Source organism: Acipenser ruthenus, chromosome 19, assembly GCF_902713425.1.
Source record: "Acipenser ruthenus chromosome 19, fAciRut3.2 maternal haplotype, whole genome shotgun sequence".
Lineage (NCBI taxonomy): Eukaryota > Metazoa > Chordata > Actinopteri > Acipenseriformes > Acipenseridae > Acipenser > Acipenser ruthenus.
The window spans coordinates 4,386,872-4,413,839 of NC_081207.1; the positions used below are offsets into that span (position 1 = coordinate 4,386,872).

Here is a 26,968-nt window from a genome sequence, read left to right on the forward strand (position 1 = left end):
AAAGAATTTATAATCATGATCTTTATTCAGCCTGCCTGTTCCTGGTATTCACACACAAGAGCGTCCCCTCCCCTTGGTTCTCAGCTCTGATTCACTGCTTTCAGTCTTGCACGGTGAAACAGGTTGAGGCGCAAATACAGTAGATCATTTTACCTGGGAAAAGACGGCTAATGACAAGTAAATGACTCCATTAAGTAATAATAATACTACAGTTAAAAAAATAAAAAATAAAAATAAGGCCGCGGGGTGGGTACTTCTAAGTAATTGATCAATGCTACAATGCTAAAATGCTACAGTATACAACAGTACTGTAGTATTGGTAATATATTTATAACTAATACATATACATACTATATTGCTCAAAGGGTGAAATAAACAAATATATATATTTTTATTCTTGCCATCATTATTGATAGTAGGTTGCGGGCAGTCCTGTGGGAAGATTATCTATCTATCTATCTATCTATCTATCTATCTATCTGTGTGTGTGTGTGTGCGTGCGTGCGTGTGTGTGTACAATATGTTGCTGCATAGCTTATGGTTGCCAGCACTGTGATTTGTTTGAAATGTGAAATGTGTATAACATTATTGGCATGCTTTAACGTCTGATTTGATCTCTTCAATGTATTGCTGTTATAGGATTTCTCCCTCCCCCTGTCTCCTTTATCATTGTCGTACTCCCTCTCGCCCTCCTCACCTGCTCACTGCCTTGCAATCTCACTCCTTCATCGCTGTGTAATGCGGTAATAGTTTGAATGAATCTGTTACAGTAAAGCTACAATCCAGAAAGGATTTCATATCGCCATCTATTGGACTTGGAGGGTTACAAACATGTATATTGTACGTGAAACTGACATTGACTCTTAATGTCTATACCCTAATATATATATATATATATATATATTAGGGTATATAAATAGGTGTCTGCTGCTGACGAAGTTATGCAAGCGCAGTTTTTTGGGAAGCAGATGTGTTTTTTTTTTGTTTGCAACATTTCGCCGTCTAGCGGGAAGTTCTTTCGATGTCCACGGATGTTATTAACTAATGTCTTCCCTTCTTAGTTATATTTATGCCACCCGACATGAGGTTAACTGGAATTATTGGTGAAACGAGGGACCCTTAAACAACCGCTCTTGAAATGATCAACTCTCTTATTTTGGTAACACTTAAAAATAAAGATCGCAAATCGATTACGTAATTAGATACCCTTTAAATGGTAAACATCATTATGAGCCTCGTGTTTTAAAGTTTACCCCCACGTAAAATTACACCATGTCCAACCGGTGTAATGTCCAACCGCAGCCCTTAATGTGAAGGCTATTTCCCGTACAGTTGAGTAACCAAAACCAGACTCTTAGCTTTGTTGTGTAACCCGGGTTAATGTATACTCGCATACCACGAGTGAAAGTGAAGGTGCAACAATATAATCATTGTAATAATACAAATAAAATCTTAGGTCAGTGGCTGTTGTGCAATTACATTTTTTAAAAGTTATCCAAGTTGATAAATATTATAGTTTAATTGAAGATTTTGCACCTGATATTGTGTTTTCGTTTTCCCGACAATGGAAGATAATCCATGATACCTATTGATACATCTTTTTAGTGAACTGTATAGTATACATAATGAGTTAATACAACACACAATGTATTCATAAATACACAGTCCAGTTTATTGAGAACTGTTCTTCCCCCAACACAGGTGCGGTTGCTCAGTGTGTCTGAAGCTGTGTTGATAAAGTTATGTATTCAAAATCAGGCAGCAATGGCGGCTCCCATGTCGTGGAGGAGCTTGTTGTCCTGTCTTAAAAGACCGGCTGTCTCCGGGGTTTTAACCCGAATTTCTGACCGGTTATTCCGGAGAAAGGAGCGGAGCAGAGGGTAAGGCCTGGGTGCGTGGGGTCTTGGCGTTACGCGGCTGTTATCAGTTACTGTTATTAATGTTAATAAATACTTAGGGACTACAGTACTACTGATGATGGGAAAGTCATGTGAGGCGTCTTCTGCTCTCTGTATTCTCAGACCAAATGGTACACGAGTTACTGCAATTTAGTGTGTTACAATGTAATACAGTTACAATAAAAAGACAAGACTTGTAAGTAACGGGAAGTAAAGCAATCAAAGCTAAAGCATATTCAGTGTATACGTCAAGTAATATGATTGCCTGTGTTAAATACAATTAACGAGCACTACAATACAAACCCAGTTATATGTTCTGCGTATAAAAATGTTACTGAGCTCAAGCAACTTCACCATTTCACGGCAGAGGGTGACCTCTGGCTAATACATTCTACAGCACGTTTATATGACCTTTGGCTGAGGTGCTTCTTACTGGAAAATCTTTTTCAACAATGGGGACACTCCAGTAAACCCCCTATTTAAAAAAATACTCTTATTGTTTAGGTGTGGTGCATTACATAAACATGTATTAATCATTTTAAGCATTCAGTCTGAACTTAAATTAAGTCAAGTACTAGAAGTAGCCTGCATCATTAATTCCTAAAACATGTATCTTCTATACTGGAAAACTATGTGTGTGTGTGTGTGTGTGATATTAAAGGTTTAATCAGGTCCCACAAAACATACCACGTCTGGGACTAGCATAATCACTCCTGCTTTTAAATAAATTCAGTCATATCTGACTCCTGTCTGTAGTTACCTATATATGTATGCCCCACCTGTGTGTGTTCAGAAGAATCCGTATTGGTGAAATGTAGTGTGATCTCTATTGTCAGGTCAATTGTGTTATGATACATTTTTTATACCTGTCTAGGAGGCTCTATGGTCCAGTGGTTAAAGAAAAGGGCTTGTAACCATGAGGTTTATGAGGTTCAAATCCCACCTCAGCCACTGACTCATTGTGTGACCCTGAGCAAATCACTTAACCTCCTTGTGCTTCGTCTTTCGAGTGAGATGTAATTGTAAGTGACCCTGCAGCTGATGCATAGTTCACACACCCTAGTCTCTGTAAGTCGCCTTAGATAAAGGCGTCTGCTAAATAAACAAATGATAATAAACAAATAATAGCAACTTTTATATCTAGAGAACTACTATCCAATTGTAACCAGATTGGGTTAACATTTTTACATCTACAACTTTTTCATGCAACTGATAGCTCATGTTTTGTATTTAGAGCAGCGAATAGGAAAGTATGTTACTGACACAGTAGTTCTGAAGGAAAATGCTAGTTAATCAATTTAGTATGTATGTAGTTCCTGTATGGTCATTACAGACAAAACCTCCCTTTCCTCCTTCCCACATTGCACATTTACAGTAATTCCCATCTGTTCACAGCATGAGTCTTTCAGCCTTTTGATATTCTTGTGCAAGGAGGTAGGCAGTCTTAGTTTCTTTGTGTTGGATGAGTAGCCTGCTGAACAATAGGCTTTTACTTACCAAAAAATCTAAAGACAATAAAAAAAGATTAGTACTGCAATAGTAGGGCTACTGTTGTTCCATTTTGGGGAATAGCAATACGGTGTGTAGTGTAGTGACTACATCCTTTACACGGTAAAGTGATCAATGTCCTTTAAGGAATGAATAGCTAGAAAAATAGCTTCAAGCTCGTTTCTTCATCGTCAGATAATATAATTTATTTAAGAAATGGTCATGGTGTAACATTGCTAATTTTAGATTTATTAAATGCAGGTAGAGTGGAAAGAAATAAACTCAACAATAATTAAGTACGCAATTCAATTAGCTTAATTACTTTGGGAAAGCCCCGCCTTGTGTTTATGACAGGCAATATGATCTTAATGGTTTTGACTCGTACATGATCAATCGAATGACAAGCACAATTTGCAGAATAGAGTCCTACCATCCTCATAGATAATCGGAAAATGTTTTGGCTCTCTTTTGCTGAAACATGCTTTTTTTTTTTCTTCGTTGGTGCAGCCGCCCTGTTAAGTTTCTTCAGAGATATGTGAGTGAAGTCGCATGATGAATTACTCAACTTGGCTGGGTGTAGTGCAAAACAAAAAACACAGAAAACTGGAGTTGTGAGGAGAAAAAGACAACAATGCGAAATGTAATTCCCAAAATGCCTAATTCTGTGATTCTGGAAAATCAGTAGTCCTATAATAGCCTTAAAGGTCTATAGCAGATGAAAGCATATTTTAAAACTTAATATAGTTCATTTATTTTGTTTTGTTTGTTTGTTTGTTTTTGCTAAAGCAGATGGGCCTGTATTACCTGATGTAAACAAATAAATACAAAATAAAACTGCAAACACAAGAGCCAGTCAGTTGGTTTGAATGCTGCAAAAAAATCTGATGACTTACGTGGGCAATCTCTGTTTAAATGTTGTTGAAGTCCTTCCATTTCTTGCAGAGGTTCCTTGCAAAACCCTTGAGGGGAGGTATAAACTGTGGTAAAACAAGATGAGTAGGATTGGACGGGAAAAGCACAATACTTGGCAGTCACAGCGACCTGAAAAGGATTATTGTTTACTGTTTAAGAGGAACAATAGATCAACGTGTAATACAAGGAGGATTGCTTTCAGCTTCCAGTCAACTCTTATTGTTTAGGAATCTGCCTATAGAGGATAAAGTTATAGTAGCCCTCAAGGCAAATGCTGTAATCAGGGGTTCACAAACTTAGTTGGCTCCCCCCCCCACACCCCACCCCACCCCACCCCACCCACAACATTACTGAAATCCACACCCAACGAATCAGTAAAAACATTGTCCCATTCTGGTTGTAGGAGTTGGGTTCATGTGGGAGTAAATATTTCTGTACAGTATGTACTGCGTCACCCCCCTGTGTCATTTACTGCGGACCGAAGTATATTTAAAAAAAGTACCCCCTTCAGTTTTGTTTACTACTACTAAAGGCTAAGCTTCTTGGTCAAAAAAAAAAAAAAAATGTAATCTGGCACTAAAGTATATAATTCATCTCCTTTGTTATTACATGCACAGTTTATTGCAGTACATTCTGCAGTTCCTTTGCAATGTAGAGTTGAATTGCACAATCTCTGTGTGCTATTACATTTTTCATTGCGTGAGTGAGTTGTCCTGCTGGATCGTGCTCCTTTGTGTATTTGACAACAGCAATCGTGGCCTCAAAGGGTAAACGGTACAATTGGGTTTACTGCAGTCGGAGTAAACATTTACAAATATGGGTTTTTGTGAAAGCTCTAGAGCAATTAAAAAGAAAGAAATCTTGACCATTTAAAGCAAGCTTTATTTTTTGGGGACTTGTACAGTTAAATCTCCAGAAGTCCTTTTATGTCTACAGTTGTGTCTCTCTCTGGCGTAACGGTGGGATGGAGGCTGCTGCTGCTTCTTCTTTTTATTGACACAATACATTCCCCAGACTGCTTCAGGCAGGAATTTCATGCAATGTTATAACGGTTGATTCATGTGCTTTATTCAGAGAGGAAAGGAGATTCCAGTAATGTGTTGGTTGCGCAAAAATAATGCCGGCATGCGTGTTGAGTCAAGAACAGTTCAGGTTTCAAAAAACAAACAAACATTAAAGACTTCTGGTTTTTAATTTTTTTTTTTAGGATATTTATTTGTCAAGCACAGCTATAGCAAAATCATAAAATATGACTATTGCTGTGGTGGAAGAATTTGATAAAGAACATTCATCTGTAACTCCTAGGACATGATTCAGAACACTAATCTTTTTATTCAGTATTAAGAGAAAGCGTATTTATTTAAAGCGACATATGTGTAGAGCAACATTGAGATAAGATGGGTAAAGAGCTGCACAAAGTTATAAAACCTCAGTTTGAACTCCTGGGGTGTTAACATAATAAGTCTGTAAACAGCAACACGTGGTTAACAAAATTAATGCAGACTGTTTAAATCAAAAAAGGGGCATCATGCTCCAGGGAAGGAAATAAGACTCCCGGTGCATAGCAGTTTGCTCCACACATGAGCTTGTTACCTACACACTGTGGCTGATCAAGATCATTTTAAAACCTGGGATGGGTAAAAACTGCTATATAATAAGAGTCTTATTTGCATTCCTGCATTGTGATGTATATTTTTACCTTAAACCATCTTATATCAGGCCCTTTTCATTTTGGTGACAACTTGGGCGATCTGCCCCCATTTGGCTCTTTATTAACTTAAATACGGGTATAGTACACACCTGTTTTATTAACTTTGCATAGCTGGCATAACTAAAGGGTTCAAGTATATCCCTAATTTGTCATTTTAAATGATCGGTATTGCTGTACATACTATGTTTTTTTTAAATGTTCAGTAGTTTAATTTGTTGTTTTGCCTGTGTGTCCCCCCCTCCTTTCTCTCTCTCTCTCTCTCTCCAGGTCGTCTGTGTTCCTGCTGGCGCCCCTGCTGGGAGAGGTTCGACCCCTCCCTGCGCTGGCTCAGCCTCGCCCCCCTGCCTGCCCCGCCACCTCGGAGGGGCTGCTGCAGCGCTTCCACTGGGTCGCGGACCAGGTGCCAGCTTTCCGGGTCTCGGGGGGGCAGGTGCACGTGCTGCACTCCCCTGATGAGTTCTATCAGATCATGAAGGTCAGGTAAACTCATCACGCTGTCATACCAAACCAGTCACTGCATCACATACAAGCAATCGCAATTCATTGTCTGCCAAGTAGAAACGTTTAAGCAGCACAGAGAGAACACAGAATGGCAGAAGATAGCTGGCTGGGACTGAAGGGGACCCATTGCACAGATCAGTCTGGCAGAGGTTACTTTCGGGTTGGCATTATTGCTTATTACCCAGTTTGTTTGTGTGTGAGTGTCATAATCCATAATTGTGCAAATGAAAGTTGGGAGCAACAACCATGCTAGTTCCACAATATAAAGACGTATGCAAAAAACTTGAAAATTGTTATTATTTAATATTCAGGTAAAAACATTTTGGACTGTAAAAGTTCCCCCTGGACTGGAGTAACCCCAACCCAAGTTGCTTAAAAATAGTTGCTGAATATCTAAATGTAAAGGGAAGAAAGTTCAACATTGTGTGTGTGTTTTTGAAACAACAGTTTGTGCTGTATGTTTTGGGACCCTGTCTGTATGGTTACAGTGTAGAATGTAGGCAGAACTTCATTGTGTGACAGACGGAGTTATGTTTCAGGAAAAGAAGAAAATCTGATTTATAATTGGTGTTAATATGTTCAGTACTGCACACTCTCATGATACAATGGCATTTATATTGTATTCCTTACCCCACAGTTAACATTTCTCCAAGCAGAGTGTAGCTTGATTTTTGTGAGGTACTTCCAGGAGTGTTTTGAGAGATGTATGTTTCATTATGAAGCCTTATTTACAAAAACCAGCAGCATCGTGCTTGTAAGGTTTTTCTACCCTTTACGTGCTGCTACCCTCTTTGCATGTCTGTAACCATGATCTTTTACATTTTTTTTAGGCAAATATTAAGACTGCTAAGAGGAGGGTAGTGATGGCTTCCCTGTATCTAGGAACAGGACCCCTGGAACAAGAGCTGGTAAGAGCTGGTAATAATCTGTCTAGTTATGAGGGTGATTTTTTGTATGTGCTACTTACACTGTGTAATCAAAGTGTTTTTTTATTTTTTAACTGCATTGACATCTGCAGCAAATTCTTGCGAATTATTTCCCGCAGAAGTTTTGATTGATTCTGTGCATTTCCCCTACCTTTTTAAATTCTGTAAAAAAAAAAATTAAAAACACACACACACACCCTTTGATCATTTTTACACAACAGCAACTGCAGATTCCTCAAGAAACCACAGCAGCCAGCTCCTCGCAATGACACAAAAAGTCAGTAAATTGCATAACTGTAACAAACAATGTAACAGCAGTTGAAACTGGATTATTTATACAACCCCCCGCCTCCAGTCTTAATGTTCCTGCGCTCCCCAGGTGGACTGCCTACAGGAGGCGCTAAAGAGGTCCAGAGAGGAGAGAATGGCCCCTGACCTCAAGGTGTCTATTCTGCTGGATTATTCCCGAGGATCTAGAGGTGTGTGGCATTAAACTTTTTACACCCAAACTGCCTCCCGTAACACTGCAATGAAATAAATGACTGGAATATGAATGTGTCCGAGGCCAGAAGTGTACATGGAACAGCCTTCGAATAAATACTGAATATTAAATTCATAACTTTACACTATAGCAACTACAGTTAGCACTAGGGGTGTGCTCGTAATTGCCTTTGGAAGTAGTTATAGGCAGGGTATTGAATAAATCCATTCAGCTAATGTGTTGGTTTCAAGAGAAGAAAAGCTGTCCTTCCCTCACCTTTACAACTACATTTGTACTGGTGTACCGAGGCCATAAACTGAAACTAGTAACGTCTGCCTCTGGCTCTCAATGTGTGCCAGGTAAGAAGAACTCTCGGAGCATGCTGCTGCCCCTGCTGCAGAGGTTCCCTGGTCAGATGCGCGTCTCTCTGTACCACACCCCCGACCTGCGCGGAGTCCTCAAGACTCTCGTCCCCGAGCGCTTCAACGAGACCATCGGCTTGCAGCACATCAAGGTCTACGTGTTCGACGACAACCTCATCATCAGTGGGTCGGTGCTGCTCATGTGATCTCTGTGTAGGCAGGTGACCAGCCGTAGTGTGGGGGGCGTCTGGGTTAGAGTTAAGGTTAGGGGTTAGTTCAGGTTTCTTTTAGTACTGTATACCACAAGTGTTTTTTAGTTCTGGATGATATCCTTCTTACTCCCTAAATGCCAAATGCAATCGAGGGGCGCCCTGGGAAAAAAAATAAATAACTCTATGTCCCATGATTTCAGATTCAATTTGTTTTCTTTTAATATTGCCATTAGAAAGAATTATGGAAATACTCCTAACCCTGAAGCATTGCTCCAACAACATACTGAGGACTATAAAAAGTGCTTGTAGGTCACACGGCCAGTGAACGAACTCCCCTTTCCTCCCCCACTCCTTGCAGAGCTAATCTGAGCGACTCGTACTTCACTAACCGGCAGGATCGGTACATCTTGCTGCGGGACTGTGCGGAGCTGGCAGATTTCTTCTCTGAGCTGGTGGGTGCTGTGGGCGACGTGTCCTTGCAGCTGCAGCGGGACGACACGGTGCAGGTGAAGGAGGGCATGGTGCACCCCTACAAAGGTAGGTAGCAAGCGATTCCATGTGACCTGACCAAAAATATACTTGGCATTCTTTCAAAAAGTACATAAATAAATAGAAAGCCCTTGCTTCCTCCTACCTACATAAATGGTGACATTCCTAAAATTGACTTAAGCAGATCTATAAATATCTTTAACATATTCAAAGCTGTTCCTGATTAATGGCTCACCCTGGTTAGCTGGTATATTTCCTATCAGCAGCACTAATATTAGAGCAGTGAGTTTAGGGGTTTCCTGGAGCTTTCCCGGGCCTCTCTCACATTTTGGTTTGCGTGCCCAAGCCTCCAGCCTCACATACAGGGATTTTGGGGACTTTTTGGACAACCGAAACTGCTTGTGTTTAACAATTATGAGGTTTTACAGTGTAGCTAACAAGGTGGTTTTTGTTTCAAAAGCACAACTTACCCATTGCATGGAAAATGCTGGTAATAAACAGACTCTGTTGATTATTTTAATGGGGACAGTAGTTTAAGTGATTTCAAAATTTACTTGACAGGACTTAAGACATACCTTGGAGTCAGTCAGTTAACTGTAGATGTAACTAATCACACATTTTCTAAGTTAAAACAGAATGAACCAAACTCTCTTAAGTGTATATCAGTGTAGCAAATTCTGATTTATATGTGGCAATGATTAAAGGGTTGGGCAATCTGTAGGAGCCACAGAAATGTATCGATCTAAACAAAAAAGTAAACACTTGGTAATATCAACACAGAAGACAAATTCTGCAGCGATGACCACCTACGTGCAATTATTACACTGACTGGCCAGAACATTGGAGAATGTTACCCATATACCTGTGCAACTATTCAGAAACAAACTGGGGAAAGCAGAAGAATCTCAATGACTCCACGTGAGGCTTGATAGCTGCGTGCCTCTGTACCGACCAACGTGCCCATCAAGACAGTCTTATGCAGGGGAGCCCAATCACAGTCCTGGAGGGCCATTCCACTCCAGGTTTAACAGGTAGAATGAGATAATGAACTACTTCAGGGTCTGGATGCAGGTTTAATTGGTTCAACAGGGTTGAAACAAAGATCAGCTCCAGGGCCCTATACAAATATCTTGAAGTCACGAGACCTTGTTATTTTCTGCTTGTAAAATAAAAAAAAATAGTTTTGAATATGGAATTTCTTACTTGTTTAAGTACTTTTTTTTTTTTTTTTTTAAGAGCCAGGTAAGAAATGTGCTTTCCTGTTTTTGTGTTCCCGATGCTTACTTTTGCAAAAAATCATTAAAATCATTAAAACCATACATTTGAAATAGCTTTATATTATTTCCAGCTGTGTGTATGTAATATAATATAATATTTTTATTTTAATATAATATTTTTGTTTTGTGAAGGCCCCCCACCACATCCCCTTCATGAAGTTGAAAAGCTCTCTGATCATCATTACAGTAAACGTCCTCATCCGTCCGTTCCTGCTGGCAGGAGAGAGCTGTCGAAACCCAATCTGCCTCAGTGCCAGAAAGCGGGGGGGGGGGGGGGGGAATCCTGCTGTCCTTCCGCCTTTACTGGTATTTGAACTTGTCACCCTCAGTTTAGAGAAACGGTTTAGAGTTCCCAAGTCTAGCCTTAAACATTGGGCTGCAGAGTGGCGACACCGGCAGCATTCATTTGCTGAGTTTGCATACGCTGCTGCTGAGACGTTTTGAAACAACTCGCAAACAAACAGATTTCACTTCACTTGCTCTGCTAAATGTACTGTTGAGAGTGGAGTATCAGATTACAGTGCACACCTTTAAACTACCAGGAGGCTTGTCATCTCCATTCACTTGCTTCTCTCTCTCTTTCTTTTTTTAATCATCAAAACCCTAACAAACAGGATCATTTCTTGGCACAGGGTATGTTAGTGTTTTACTTTTATAGAGCAGTAACAGGGCAACAGTATTTATGAACACTATTGTGCAAGGCTGGTATAGCACCTCGGCATTTTAATAAACAGCGTTAGTCCAGGACTAGCGCCGATTCAAGCTGCCCTTGTGCTGAAGGCCTTGGAGCACTCCCCCAGGGAATTGTTTCCAGTCAGTGTGGTTCACTCCTTCAGTTCATAGCAGTGTGTGTGTGTTTTTTTTTTTTTTTTTTAAACAAACTGTAATGATCACATCCTGACGAATTCCTGCTGAATCCCCCCCCCCCAACAACTAGCAGTTCTTCCAACTCCATCAAGGGCTACAATTACTCTGGAGCTTGCTTTGATTTGTGCTGGGCAGCGGAAATTATTAATGAATCTGTGTAATGTTCTGAATTCCAGCCCTCTTCATTCATTCATTCTTTATTTTATTTATTTATCAGAGAATATTGTTAGACCGTGTAAAGTTATCTTCAAGCAGAAGGTAAGTGAGGCTTAGAGGCACTGAGCTGCTGTGGGGTTGTGCACAGCTTTTTTTCATCAGGGAAAATCCTAGATTGTATCTACCACTAATTTAACCAAGGACAGGTGATTGGTGCAATCCAGGGTCACGCCCCAGTACTGTAAAATGCTGTATATAAAAAGTATATATATATATATAGCTGTGGCTTATCCTGAAAGGATATAGGTTGAAGGTTGATCAATCAGAAAAGGTAATAAGACTCCTATTGCATAGCAGTTTTACTACGAGCTTCATTAGCCCCAGTGTGTTTAACACGCTCAGGAGTGTCTTATTAAATTAATTGTAAAACCAGGAATGGAGCAAACTGCTATGCAATGGGTGCAAGAGTCTACATTTCTGAGTGGGGTTATCTTTCCTATAGCCACTGTATGTACAAGTCTGCAGTGTTAAAAGAAGTAACTGAATTGCAAGCTTGTGTAACTGATCGCACTTTTATGTGTGGTGAGTAGTACTTGCAAATGCACTGTCTCTCTTATGCTGGACCTCCTACTACTGGCAGCGTGGCAAATTAGAACTTTTTACATGACTAAATTACACCCCGGTGTACATTTGTGCCCTTTTTCTTTTTTAAATTATAATTTGTTTTGTATTTTATTGCGTTTTTGAATGGTGTTAGTCAGAGGACTTAAAACTAATAAGCACCTGTCTCTTGTTCTCGCTTGCAGGCGACCACTCTGAATTCTGCACAGTGGCCAGCAAGCGAATCATGCAGGTAGTGGACTTGGCCCGGGCCAGGCAGCAGCTCAGCGCTTCCACGACGGAGGAGACCCAGCGGCGGCAGGGGCCTGGGGACACGTTGGTCTTCCCGCTGGTGCAGATGAAGCCACTCGGGATTCGTCTGGATGAGATGGTGACCAAGCGGCTGCTGACGGAGGCAGGGGACGATTCCCGAGTCTTCCTCACCTCCGGCTACTTCAACCTCACCCGCGCCTACATGGAGCTGGTCCTGGGCACCAGGGCCGACTACCGCATCCTGCTGGCGTCTCCAGAGGTCAACGGCTTTTTCGGTGCCAAGGGTGTGGCCGGAGCGATCCCGGCAGCCTATATCCACATTGCCAGGCAGTTCTACAGCAAGGTGTGCCGGGGGGGCCAGCAGGACCGAATCCGGCTGCATGAGTACATCAGGAGGGACTGGACCTTCCATGCCAAGGGTGGGTATCAACCCCCCCCCCCATCTCCCCCAAATTCCAAATACTACAGTCTAGAATAAGTTATTTGAAAGATGATTGGCAGAACTCAAATCAAACGTCAAACAGGTGTAAGCTACAGACTTTGTTTTCTGCACTGACATTTTGTACATTTCTCTAAAGTGTCCTGCTGTTGGCTGGACCACAATGCCTCCCTCCCAGTCCCTCTGCAATAAACACTGTGCCACACTGCCTCTCTCCCAGTCTCTCCACTTTAACCACTAAACCACACTGCTTCCCTCCCAGTCCCTCTGCCATAAACACTGTGCCACGCTGCCTTCCTCCTACTCCCTCCGCTCTGGGAATTGACCACTTGACCTTCCGAGAGGTCAACATCCTTTCCAAAGCAATAGAAAAGAACAACTTGCCTGGCAGGAAGTTAGTTTCCCAAGATCTCTTGCCCTGAGAGAAGTAACTAAAACAACAAAAAAAAAACATGCTCTCTGATTTACCCACTTTTACATTAATCATTTGTTAGTGTACAGCTCAAGTCTGGAGGTGAGCTTTTCAGAATGGCCAATCTGTTTTGTGTTGATTGTAATAAGGCCTTTTTGTTTATGGAACACCAGCGTGATATTCACGGTTTGTTTGCTTTGTACTGCGCTGCGCTATTTCGCTGCCTGACTTTGTGATCAAGGTCCTGGCCAGAAGCCATGGTTGTTTTAATGCCTTTCTCTTGTAATAACAGGGGGGGGGGGGGGGGAGATTGTTGAAATGTAGTTGCTCAATTTAAAACAGTGGGAGAGGGGTGAAATATCCCCATTGACCACATTATAGTAGAGAAGCCTGCATTTACATTTGCTGTTGTTTTTGTTATTTATTTCTTAGCAGATGCCCTTATCCAGGGTGACTTATAATTGTTACAAAATGGTACAGTACAAAGTATCGCAATACAAAATATCACATTTATAAGCTATATCTTGAGATCCAACTGCTCATCCCCATTACCATGGGCATTCCTTGGCACAATATGGGCTTCCAACATAAGCAGTGGAGGCATTCTGTTACATGTTTTTAGTGTTGTGTTATCATAGTATAGCACAGTGACATATTGTCATATATGAGCCTAGGGCCCTCACATGTTGGGTTAAAGATGGCTTATAGAGACCCATAATGTGTTTATATCGTGGACAATTTTGTGCATATGCAAGAAGCCAGATGGGCGGTACTGTTTAATTACCAAATGGAGATAGCATCTGCTCCAATACCTGGGGATCAACATGTTCTGTAAGCTGCTGTATTCAATTCTTTAATTTTCAACAAAACGACTAAACTAGAGCATTGATTTTTTTTTTCTTTAAATTTAGAGAACAGGATAACTTCATATAATTTCATTTGGAGGAAATCCTCAGTGGCATCAGCAGAATCAGAATTCAATGTCTTGCGTTTGTGGGGGCTTGTGCTTCTTTTGAGAACGATTCTCTGCATTTTATTCAATCAAAATGCGCTCTTAATATTGCTTCTAGTAAATCCTGGCACTGCGGCAGAGTGGGAACCGATTGAAAATCTTTTGGGAGGAGCTGGAACAATCGATTGCCATTAAAGGTATTTGAGTCTAACCTGCAGCTGCATCAGGTTAATCTGCGTAGAGAAGGAGGGAGCAGACAAGGGAAGGAGTTCAAAGAAAATGTGAAATTCTGTCAATAATGAAGAGCAGGCTGGGCTGTACTATAGCTTTTAGTAGATGGGAACACTAAGCTGCACTGCTGGCTGCTTATCCCTCAGAGCGAGAGCGTGTCTCAACGTTCGGACAGGGAGGCAGTGGAGTCTTCTGATAGGACAGGAGAACCAGCAGCCCTGGGTTCAAATTTCAGCTTGGGCTGTACTGACTGACTTTAACTCCATTATAATCCTGATGGTGTCTAGGCAAAAGTACCACTTGCATTATACTGACACCTCTGTTGTGTTATTTGTGTCTTGCAGACAAACCTTGTTTTAAGTTTAGTTGCAAGACCAGTCCAGCATGACTTGCAGATTTGCTTTTATCAGGAGCCATTATACTGTGTAGGTGTGAACTGGCTATAGTTAGAAAAGAGCTGAATAGCAATTTGAGAAAGTTTTCCGAGAAAGTAACTTCAACCAATTCAACCTGTTTTTCTTGCTTTGTTTTCTTGTTTTGTTTTCTTGTTTTGTTTTTTTTTAAATTATTTTTTGCAACTACATACTGTAATTGTTATGTTATTGTACCAGCTATAAGTCCATTAGTTTTATATTCATTTTTTTGTTCTTGTTTTTGCAAAAAAAACAGAACCTTGACCTTTTAAACCTGCTCAGTCTTACAGCTTGGTGGTTAGAGCGCTGGTTTGATTTACAGAGTGGGTTGGAGTAGCTTTGTGGTTACAGTGTTAAAGGAAGTGGGTCTGTGTGACCCAATATAGAATGATGGGTCGCAGGCTGTAAGTGTACGTTTAGGATTCATGCTTCAGAGTACTATAAATGACAAGATAAAAATCAGCACAAAATCCTTGTGCAATGCGATGCATTTTCAGTTAAGCGTTCAGTAAAATATGAAGCTGTTTTGTAGGATTTTTTATTTTCATGGACTGCGTAAGGATTTACAGCCTGTGTCTGAATGTACAGTCATGAGTTTAAGGTTTTAAAAAACTATGTGGTTAATTATAAACTTGATATAAGGCTGTCCTTTGTCTAAAATTATCAGTCAAACCTAGCCATGGGTTCTTGACCTCCTGTTGTCAAATGTATGGCAAGGTTTCAAGGTCTTCTACTAACAACATGCAAGGTTCCCCAAACGCAACTTGGAGACCTAGAAACACTGCAAACTCGCTCATAACAAGAAGAGCCCTCTTCTGTATTGCAGAACTGGGCTGAGACGACCAAAACTCATCACACTGAGCACTGAAGACCCTGCTGTTCAACTGGGAATCTGTCATATGTGACAATCTGTATACTGTTTAATCACCCCCTGGACTGCAGTTTAACATTGCAGCGGACACACAATCCTGCTGAGTAAATGTCTCAGTGTGAGAGTTAACAAGATAAAAAGTAATAAAAACCTAACTGCAAAATAAATAAATAAATAAATAAATAAATAAATAAATAAAATGTTGCATTACTCCAGTGAGCCCTGATCTTAAAGAGCTCAATACAGAGCGATTTCCAGCGTGTGGTGGTTACCATGGCAACGTGGGTACTTTTCCTGGAAAAGATGTTAGTGGGGGTTGGGTGGGTTGGTTGGTTGGGGAGGGAGTGGGGGTGGTGTCTGTGGATTGCCTGAAGGAGAAGAGGCCGTTCAGAGCTTCTCTTGTTGGTTGAACAGCGATAAAGCCCCCAGTCGTAATTCTTTAGATTCCAGTAACTGTGGCACTTCAAAGGCAGTGCCAGGAACTGCAGATTTATTGCCTTAACCCCCAAGAACAAGAGGCAGATGAGAGGCTTGCAGGGACTGTCAGAAATTATCTGGCGTTTTGCTTTTCTGGTTGTTGTGGGAAGAGTGTTGGAGTGTCTACAGGGGAGCTATTTGTCTAACTCTCTAAAATATTAACCGTTACAGAGAAAACCACTGGCTTTAACCAAATGACTAGAGAGGTGCTGCCTGTGCCTAATAAACTGCTCTAATAGAGCTACGTTTACGTTTGCCATTACTTCGTGCACAAAGGAGTTTTTTAGTCATCCAGATGTTAACTCAAAACTGACTTGTTTTTGTTTTTATCACAATTCTTTAAGAATTGAAGGTTCCCATACTGTACTGTATGCATAGGCTGTGTGGTCCAGTGGGTAAAGAAAAGGGCTTGTAACGAGGAGGTCCCCGGTTCGAATCCCACCTCAGCCACTGACTCATTGAGTGACCCTGAGCAAGTCACTTAACCTCCTTGTGCTCCGTCTTTCAGGTGAGACGTAGTCGTAAGTGACTCTGCAGCTGATGCATAGTTCACACACCCTAGTCTCTGTAAGTCGCCTTGGATAAAGGCGTCTGCTAAATAAACAAATAATAATAATAATGCATAGCTTGCCGTTGATTGGTGCAGCGTATCTTGTTTTGAAATCAACACGTTAATGCATGGATTTAATACCTGCTGATTTAAAAATATATATTTTGAAGGCAATTCTGAGTACGAGTATCACACCCCTAACTAATATTTACTGTCCCCTCGATCCAATATGGCTATATGGCTGCCAGTCTGCAATCTTGGCAATTTATTTATTTTATTTTTTTTTTTACAGCGATTGTTTCAAAACGGCTAAATGTATTTCCTTGAAATTTATATAACGGTGTGATCTACCGAATCTTGAGTGTCTCTCCCCTCCTCCCCTCCAATAGAAATGTGTTAATTGTATCTCTAAAACGGTTTTGATACTGATAAACAGCATGTAGTTTAATTTAAAGGTTAATATTGTTTGTCACTGCAGAGGGAGACAACCTTGGCCCCTCCAATCCTAAACTGTCCGTCTCCCAAAAATAATAAAAAAAACAGATAGAGACGTTTTAATCAAACTTTACTTCCTTTTTCTTATCCAGTGGCGGTGGAAACAAATCAGGAAACATATATTGGTGCAAAAGAGGAAGTCATGCCCTTTGTTATTTCTTGGATGTTCGTGGTCACAGTCCCGGCAGTCAGCGATTGGCAATTGGTTTCATAAAAGTACTGAAGGTTGTTGAGTCACACATTATCTGGAAATCAAAAACACAAGCAGAAGCATCACAGAGTCATGGGTTTATTGCTTAAGTGTGTGAGGCATGAACCATCTGGGACTGTTTTATCTAGTAATTACAATTCTTTATTAGCGGATACTTGTTAAACAAACATTTTCGCCTTTAAGTCTGTGTTGATGTCTTCAGTCAGAAGGACCTGACAGAGACTCTTAGTCTTAACATGTCAAAGGAGTTTACTGCTGCTTTGTAAGTGCTATAGAATATGCTATAGAAGAAGACAGGGCCAAACAAAATGACATGGGGCAGTCACCGCTGGACTTCGTGGAAATATAATAGCACGTCACTCCTTTGGAGGATTGCTTGTCGCATTGCAAACTCAGTAAAATGTTATTTATAATAAATCAAAAACCTTTTGAATAGGTTTCCCAAGTTTAAACTAGTTCTAAATCCCGACTGATACAAATTAATGCACAAAGGAGCCCTTATGTCTATTTCTGAAACGTAAAAATAAAATAGTAATGCAAACTTTTCGCTCGGGTTTATTAAATCGGTTCCATTTCATTGGTTTCTCCCAGTCTTTAGCTGCGAAGGTAGAAAGATGAGGTTTGGTAAAGCGACCAAATTACTTATTGGAAACGAATCATTAACACAGAGGGCACCGGGACTGTAAATACAAACGTGCAGTCAAGGAGACAGTAGAGTACGAGGGTGCTTCCTGCTGTCCAGACAGGGGTAAGAAAGTGACCAGAAAGGGCCTGGAAGACATTCCAAGAAATTCTGAGTTGGATTAAATAAAATCCAGTAATGATAGAGGGGAATTCACAGGGGTGTAGGATGACTAGAATATGGAAACTGAAAGTGAAGTATATGTATAACTGTACCATGTTAAGTTTCCTGTCTATATATCTATTTTATAATGCATATATGTTTTTTTTTTTTTTTTTTGTTTTTTGTTAACGTTTTTGCAGGGCAACTTCTCAAACCTCACAGAGTCCACAAAAGTTTCAAAAAATAAAATAACGTGACAAAGGGATATAAACTGGGCAGTGGTCACTTGGCCAGTGGGCATATTCATTATTCGAGTTCTGTGTGCTGTACAGTAACCCATCACAAACAAATCCCATTCACGACACCAGCAAGACCATATTAGAAGTAGGGCTTCTTATGTCCCTCCTTCCTGGCTTGTATCTCTCATTGATTCGTTCTGAATACTTTAAACCCACCCCAACTACTGAGTGGCAGCAAATTCCTATGTTTCAATTGGAGGATTGTAACACGCTTGCGTGTTTTAAAACGAGATGTTCTTGCTCATGAGATTTAAAGTTATGTTACAATAGGGAGTATTTACACACTCGTGGAATTTAAAACAGAATTGCAAGTTGTGGTGAAAAGTTAAAAAAAAAATGCCCACACACAAAAACCCCAGAAGAATGTGCCCGTGACCATAAGGATTTAGTTGTGGAAGACAGCAAAGGAAAGGTACAGTTGAAGTGTACACGTACTGTCGAGTTACTATACATATTGTGACAGATAAAGGGGAAAAAAACGGCCATGCATTTTGGAAGAGTTCTCATTGAAACATAAGCCATTTTATTTTTATTGAACCTGGAGGGAACATATTGATACAGTGGCCTAGGACACAAACAGACCCAGACAGCAGCAGATACAAAGCATTATATACAGTGCATGATCTGGGTATTAAGCCATGGGGTGCAGAAACTGTAGAGATAAGCAACATTTTGTTTGTGAATGAAGGCAGTGCTACCAATTACGGTTATCTGTGATCGCAGCAAAATGTCATCTCAGACTTCTCCTCCCTCTGCTCCTATTTAAACTGGCTGACCTTTTTGTCTGGTGCAGGTCTCTGGTACTATTTCCAGGGGAGCGAGCGACCCTGCCTCACTCTGATTGGCTCCCCCAATTTCGGGTACCGCTCTGTGCACAGGGACCTGGAAGCCCAGCTTGCTATAGTCACAGAGAACCAGGGTCTGCAGGCAGAGTTACAGCAGGTGGGTCACATGCAACATTTTGTTTTCTAGTACAGTAAATGTTTTATTAGTGTGTTTTTTTTTTTTACCTGTATTAAAACGACACTAACTTGCACAGCCTTTCATAAAGTATTGCACATACAGTACAGTAGGGTCTTTAACGCCTCTAACAGCCACCTCTCGCAAAACTTTATTATCTTTATTAACTTTATTAACTTTGCTTTTACTCATTAACTTCGTAGAAGCTTTATGTTTTAACTTTACTTTAAGCTGACGCAGCCCAATACTGTTCCATAGTATTCCTACACTAAAACCGCACAGTGTCCACACACACTATCCAGAAGGTCAAGGTAATTCTTACTAAGCAAATAAGAAACTTTTACACCTGGATTATACCATTAGCACTAATCTTGCTCCACCTGGTTCAAGATTAGAGCTGTGAAAACAGGCCATAGCAAGAGACAACATTTTCTTTGAGAAAATGCAATCTTAACTCCAGACACCAAGAACCGGAGTGTTACTGGATTGCATCATGATAAAAGCTTTTTCATTCCAAGTTTCACGGTTAAGTTTCCGAAGGGTACGATTTTTGAAACTCTTCATTGCAGCAAAATGAATCAAACGTCAGGTAAGTACCATGCAGTTCTGGGAAATGGAATCAAACCAACTGCAGCCTGGCTGGTTTCAGATGTAGCTGTTTTAAAGAGATCTGTGTGTGCTGCAATTATCTTTTTTTTTCTTCTTTATGTTTTTGTTCTTAGCATTAGTTAACCACAGATAAACCCACATTTCGGTTTGAACTAAATTGCAGCAAAGTAATTGGCAGGTGTAGGCTGCTCTGCATGTGTAGGTGCTGCAGTGCAGAGGAGTGGTTTCCTGTATGATAATCATTAGTGACCAGCAGCCGCACCAGAGGTCTCCTATATTGAGAGAAATGGACAGGATTCAGGGGGGAAATTATTGATTGAAAAGCACAATTACAGTACACGTGTGGTTATGGATTTTTGGAAGAGATTTTGTAAATGAGCTGTAGGGGGCAGGGTGGGGGTCAATTCCTTTTTTTCAGTTCCAACTGCTTTTAAAAATCAATTCCTTTTGATGGATGGAATTGATGTTTTAAAGACATAATTGTTGTGATTTCGTATTGCAGCCAATGTAATTGACTAACAGTGACTTCGATTAAAGTAATTTGTTGACAGTGTGTGTGAAGCTTATTTGAACAGAATACTGCTAATTTGAAATGTTGATCAGCGACGTGTTGGAATGGATTAAAAGGGAATTGGAATTTGGAATTTGGAATTGGACTGATCACAACTGAGTTGAACAAGATTGAGGGGACGCGGTGTCAAGATAAATAGGAAATGTTTGTATCAGGTACCGTAATGTTTATGTAACAGTGTGACTTCAACACACAGTCTGAGGAGAGAGTAGGTTCGGAACTTGTCATTTTATCAACATCTCGGCACATTGCGTCCTTGTGGTTTTGTGCTTAAAGGTATTTTAAATAAAATAAAAGAAAAAAATATGTTCACTGTCGTTACTGCAATCAAAAATGATTCATTACTGACCACAATGCTGTTTTTAATGGAAATTTCAAAATAAACATTTCTGGTTTTCTTTTTAATTATGTATTTATTTATTCTCTGATTAAAATGTGTTCGCTTTTGGTAGTAATGTATTTGTATTCCTCTGACTGATCAGGAGCAGGAGCGACTGTACGCCATGTCAACCGAAGTGTCACCTTCGACGTTTGAGCAGCCAAACCGCACCGTGAAGCTTTGGGTGAAGCTGGTTACCCCTCTCATCAAAAACTTCTTCTGAAAGGAAGGAAACCCTGCATGTGTTCCGCAGTGTGACGCTGGTAAGTTTCAGCACAGTGGTGAGCTGATGAATAACTAGAGTAGGTCACTACATAAAACAGGGGAGCCTTTGAAAACTGCAGAAATGCCTGTTGGGTGCCTGAGCAGTGCACAACGGTCAGCGTTTCCAAGAAAGTCAGTACCTGGAAATGTAAAGGCAACACAAGTTCATTTTTGCCATTGCTTGTATTCAGGATATTCTGGTATTAAAGGGCATATGCAAACTTTACAAAGCTGATAATCCAAGAGAGAGAAAGAGAACCTTGTTCATTTCATACTCATCCTCCCAAATGTACCTTTTTTATTTTATGAGTCAACAGGATTCCAGACTGTTCCTGTTCTTGATGAAGCGTTTGATGCAAGTCAGCAGTGTGGAAAAGCCTCTGGAATGAGATTGCCATGCCCAGCTCAACAGTCTTGCATCTGATTTTCATCTAATGATAATAATATACGAACCATAAAAGCAAACAATTGGAACGAGCGTGTTCTAGCACGCTAATAGAATATAATTTCACTGGGCAGAATCCAAATAGTTTTCCTGTTTGTTTTTTCACAATGGTTCAGGATGGTCGCTTGTGTGTAAAATAAACCAGAGTGCTGAAAGTCTCCAGCAGTGTTTCTTGAGTGCACTGGACAAGCACTCAAGAAGGCAAACCAGATGCAACCCTGTTTCTTCATATGCAACAGGCTTCTTCGTATGTTTTGCAATGATATTTACTAGAATCCGAGTCAGGTTGAGGGTGATCGTGATATTGCTTGTCTATTGCAGCAACATTCCGATGAAGTCGGTGATCGCCACCCCCATTGAAATCAGATATTGGTGTTGCTTCATTTTGACTGGTCAGGTCTTGTACTGTACCCAGGGATAGTTAAATTCCAGAAGATGTGATAATCTTTACATAAGGCCAGTTTTTCAATGTGATTTTGTTTTTTTTTAAATAATGAAAAATGAAACGGTGCTGTGTGTTTTTTTTTTTCCTCATGGGAACTTCCAGACAGCCAGTATAATAATGAGAGCTAAAGCCCAGGTTTTTACAACTAGAAAATAACTTTACAGTGAAACTCTGGGGAACTGAGAGCCAGCTAACCCAGAACAGAGAACACAGTGGTATTGTTAGCCAGCAAAACTGGAACATTCTACTTCTTTGAGATGGAAATGTCAGTTCACAGAACTCGGTGGTAATGATATTTAGTATTTACATACAAGCTGTAGCTCGGTAAAGGGAAGTACCAGCAAGTTAGATAGATGTTCATTATCATGGGACTGGGGTCTACAGAAAACTGTGCAAGTTTGTCAAACTCTCTTTGAAGGCCGAATCTGGGCTGTTCATAATAATCCAAATCATTGCCATTGATTTATAAGTTTTCTTTTAGAGAAGGGTATTAGAGACTCTCTCCATACTCAGTTTATTTAATCCACATGTACTGAAGGTTAGACAGAGGATGTTGTACTTGAGTCTTTGTTGTGGCTTGTTTCACAAACCTTTCAAGCACTTTTATGCAAAATATTGCAACAGACTTCTTTTGAAACATTCTTACAGGGGCTGAAATAATTTTCTGAAGCCCATCCCAATTTCCTGTCCTTGAAGTAGTTTTTTTATAAAATATGTAAACCTGTGGCAACAACTAATACATTTGGGTGTCGTATGCAAATTTTGAGTCAACATGCTTGTTTTTCCAAGAAACAGTCCATGGCTTTATTCATTAGTAAGTAGAAATTCAGGTGAAAAACACGCAGTACAGTTGGAACCAGGTGACAGCACAATAGATAAGAAACTAAACAATTTGGGTAAAGTACAGTTTGTCACTTTCTCCCCCACCTTCCACTCTCCTCCCGGGGGGGGGGGGGGGGGGCAGTAGCAGAAGACTTCCTCCTCCTCCCTCAGCAGGGCGGTCTTCTCCTCCATTTGTGGACACACAACTAACATCATTACTTACCTCAGGCACTCTCCTCCAGGAACTGGACTCGAACCGCCATCTTCAGGGAGAGGCGGCCATGGGATTAGCCCACTGCACCACCAGCTCCCACAGAAAACTGGGTTTTGGAAAGTAAAGGAAGGAATCGGCTAGATTTAAACCCAGTACTACATTTCATTTCAGACTTTCATTTAGTTAGCCTCTGTGGCTAAAGTAACTTAACATTTTTTAGCCACAGTGGAAAAACGTAAGCCACTTAACAATACTGTAAACATATCATAGTGAGATGAACTCTTCTTTTTAAAATAATAAATGTGTTTATTCTTTTATTAAATTGTTCCTCTTTCGAATCCACTCTGTTACTACATTTCAGCACATTTTGAAGAGATAGCAAACGGGGGTGGGAAACCAAACAAAACAAAAAAAAAACCCTTAGCTGTGATCGTTTGAAGCTGCATGTTTCTAGCTTGCTGTCTGGGAAGGGTATGTTTGAAACCATGACTGCTTCACCTCCCTGTGACTATCACTGTCATATTTTAGCTGTGTTTACATGGTTGCTATTCCTTGGGCTACATCTTTTGGAACATGATTCTGGTAATTTGTCTGTACAATTTGTTTTTCTAAAAAAAAAAAATTCCGTTTGGATACCATGTTATGTGTTTGTTTTTTTTTGTTTTTACTGCTGACTGTTTCTAATTAGAGCCTCTGTCCTCCCGCCAAACACAACATTTGTGGCATACATATGTTCCATGATCAAGCTAAAGAGCTTTCATTGGGCAAAATGAAATCAGCATGCTAATGAGTTATTCCACTGTGCCATCTCACTTTCATGGAAAAAGCCTCTTTTTATCATTGTCTATATAGGAAATTAACCAATTCTTTGAAAATAAAGGAAGGAATCAGCCAAATTTGAACCAAGTCTCTCAAGGAGGAAGAGTACAGCATTTCACTGAATTAACACCCTGCACCAAAAGTAAAGCTGGCATTAGCATTATTATTATTATTATTATTATTTATTTCTTAGCAGATGCCCTTATCCAGGGCGACTTACAGTCGTAAACAAAAATACATTTCAAGAATATTACATTTTGTGATGTGGACCTGGGGATAAATTGTGATGCTCACCTTGGTTTCATTTGAGACTTGAACTGGATTCAAAGCCAAACCTCATCTTTTTTTTTGACGATAATCTCCTCCCGAGAACAATCTCCTTCTAGAGAGGCGAGTAATGAATACAGTGGATGATACAAGTCATAAGAATGCATCAAGAAAAACAGTTACAAGTTCGAAAACATAAAGACAACAAATTAGACCGCAAAGTTAGTTTGAACTTTAAGTTAGAAACTGATTAGAGGTTTTGGTGGAGCCAGAGCCAGCTGAAGCAGCTGTGTGGCGCTGCCGTGCTGGAGCACAGCCAACCCGACGGGAAAGGCGAAATTAAAAAGGAAAGGCTGCCCTCTTGTGGCTAATAAATCAATCTCTATTTAATTAAGGCATAGAATTAGTCATTATTCTTTCATATTTATTTGCTGTTCCCTCAAGTAAAGGACAAGACTGCACTGTTATTTCCCCAAGCAGCATATGATAGTGGCAACCTCTTTTACAAAATGAATCATGCAGCTTAATGTGTCTGTATTAAAGTAAGTACATTACACAACCCTCTCTATTGGCATAAAACAAAGTTGGATAATTTAGCTTTTGATCATTAAGCTGCCAACTAAACCATGATGAATCATTTATTGTGTCCCTGGTACTTTTGAATTAGGCAAATTGCATTTAATATCATAATAAAATGGATTTACAATAATACCTATTGTTCAGGATCCCATTGGGATCAGAGGAATATCGTTGTTATCTTTATTTTTGTGTAAGAACACATAGAGTGTTGAACATATCCAAGTCCTGGACAAAGAACAGTGCTTGTAGTGCAGCAGAGTTCTCTCATGTAAAGGCTCCAGAACTGGCAAAGTTTCATACAAATTACCAGGTGTCAGGCCAATGGTGGAGATCTATTAAAACTGTTCCTTAATGCTCTTTTCATTGGAGCGTTGATAATGTCACATTTTGAGGAAAGCATTTTCTTTAGACTGGTACGGTAGCCTTTTTGTAGAGGTCAGTCTGAATTGCCAAAGGACCAGTATACACCATCTACTCTCTAATAATCCATTTGAAGTTTTTTTTTTTACAGTAAACGCTTTAAATTGGTTAAGACCACTTTCATACCTGACTGTGGCAGAAGCATATTTTGGAAAATCAATACGAATAAGTAATGTGAATGCACTTCATTTTATTTTCTTTTGTTTTTTTTTGCTGCCCTTCTGATATTGTTGCAAGCTTGATTTTTAGATTGGTTGTATTCTCATAGGCAGCTTGATTTTTAGATTGGTTGTATTCTCCTAGGCGGCTTGGTTTTTGGATTGGTTGTATTCTCATAGGCGGCTTGATTTTTAGATTGGTTGTATTCTCATAGGCGGCTTGATTTTTAGATTGGTTGTACTCTCATAGGCGGCTTTGTGGTCCAGTGGTTAAAGAAAGGGGCTTGTTACCAGGAGGTTCCAGGTTCAATCCCAGCTCAGCCACTGACTCACTGTGTGTGACCCTGAGCAAGTCACTTAACCTCCTTGTGCTCCGTCCTTCGGATGAGAATTAAACCGGGGCCCTTATTCTAAGTGACTCTGCAGCAGCAGTTGTGATGCACAGTTTACTCCCCGAGTCTCTGTAAGTCACTTTGGATAAAAGCGTCTGCCTAATAATAATTCAAAAACTATAGTATGACATTATGTACATTTTTGTGGTGGGGTTCAAAACTGACTCTAAAAGGTTTGAAAAAGAACATAATCATGCCAAGGTTCATGCAGGTTAATCTTTGTTATTTGGCTTTCCAACATCTGTTTAACATTTGTAATGCTACTAAAATATATAACCAAGTCTAAATTACACTTGGCTGACCTCTCTCTTTTGTTTTTCAGGTTAAAGGTCCAGACAAAGTTGGGTGCCACAGATATGTGTCTTATACACCGGGCATTCGTTTATGTTCTTGGTCTCCTTGCCTATCCACTGGAATGGTTTTGATGAAGATTACTGGCATCGAAGGGGTTAATTCCTTCAGTCTGGCTGCAGCAATCCACTCTGCTTGGAATGTCCCAGCGAGCTCCTGGAACTCCGAAAATAGTAAAGGCTTCAGCTTCTTTTGCTGATGAGGCATGGTTTTTAAGAGTCAGTATTGCTGGTGTATTACAGAGTCTGAAAGCCTTGCAGGATCTCCTAGACCTTTTCATGTAGAAGGCTGAGAAGGAAATGAAAGCAAGGTTTGGATAGTGGGAGACGCAATCTTAATCTGATGGGCACTAGCTTGGGCAAAGGAGAAGAATGCCTTTACTGTACAGTAGACAGAGCTTTGCTTTGTACATTGCAACAGAAATAACATTTCAGCAGGTTGATATACTTTAATGTTAAAATAACCAAGCATGAGAGGAAGCTTTAGCAATATATTAGCCTTTCATGTTCTCCGTTTGAATGGTAAAGAATATACTTTACTTTGATACTTACAACACACTGCTTGTTTCCATCTGTTAACTCAGTTGTAATAGTGACATAAATTATTTACTAAACCTTGCCATGTTGCACATCATTATTATTATTATTATTATTATTATTATTATTATTATTAGCTTTCAGTATTTCTGTCAAACATGGCAAATAAAAATTGACATTTTGAATTGTAAATTCTGGTAATTAATTGACTGTTTGTTTGTCTTTCATCGCTTGAATTGATGTGATTTTATACATTAATAATAACTACCAAACATTTTTATTTCCCAGGATATTAAAGTGCGCTTAGTTCACATGTGAGAGGCAGTGTGCACCCTGAGAGACCGCTCGTCCTGTATTATAACCTCGTGCTGCAGGTGTCTCGCTTGCCCTCTATGAAGAGGTTGTGTATGTACGCCCCCTCTCTGGGCGGGGCAGTCATGTCCTCGCGGT

General features: G+C 40.2%; 1 protein-coding gene across 5 annotated transcripts; it reads left to right on the top strand.

Moving 5' to 3' along the window:
- Positions 1-1,717: 1,717 nt before the first annotated feature.
- On the top strand, positions 1,718-26,710 carry LOC117424185 (CDP-diacylglycerol--glycerol-3-phosphate 3-phosphatidyltransferase, mitochondrial). 5 transcript variants are annotated; one of them, XM_034040317.3, is made up of 10 exons: positions 1,718-1,880; positions 6,277-6,484; positions 7,341-7,418; positions 7,816-7,915; positions 8,277-8,466; positions 8,850-9,028; positions 12,087-12,572; positions 19,081-19,229; positions 20,910-21,069; positions 25,954-26,710. In XM_034040317.3, exons 1-9 carry the CDS (start codon positions 1,765-1,767, stop codon positions 21,027-21,029), a joined length of 1,626 nt encoding a protein of 541 aa, XP_033896208.2. In that variant the 5' UTR covers positions 1,718-1,764; the 3' UTR covers positions 21,030-21,069; positions 25,954-26,710. The 5 variants fall into 5 exon arrangements, with proteins under 5 accessions (XP_033896208.2, XP_058848376.1, XP_058848375.1 ...); XM_058992393.1 differs by lacking the exon at positions 25,954-26,710 and adding an exon at positions 23,849-25,941; XM_058992392.1 differs by lacking the exon at positions 25,954-26,710 and adding an exon at positions 23,025-23,318.
- The last annotated feature ends 258 nt before the right edge of the window (positions 26,711-26,968 follow it).

Coding starts and splice junctions, on each gene's coding strand:
- LOC117424185 (XM_034040317.3), top strand. CDS start 1,765: ATGGCGGCTCCCATGTCGTGGAGGAGCTTGTTGTCCTGTCTTAAAAGA. Junction 6,485..7,340: donor AGTTCTATCAGATCATGAAG/GTCAGGTAAACT, acceptor CATTTTTTTTAG/GCAAATATTAAGACTGCTAA. Junction 7,419..7,815: donor GACCCCTGGAACAAGAGCTG/GTAAGAGCTGGT, acceptor TGCGCTCCCCAG/GTGGACTGCCTACAGGAGGC.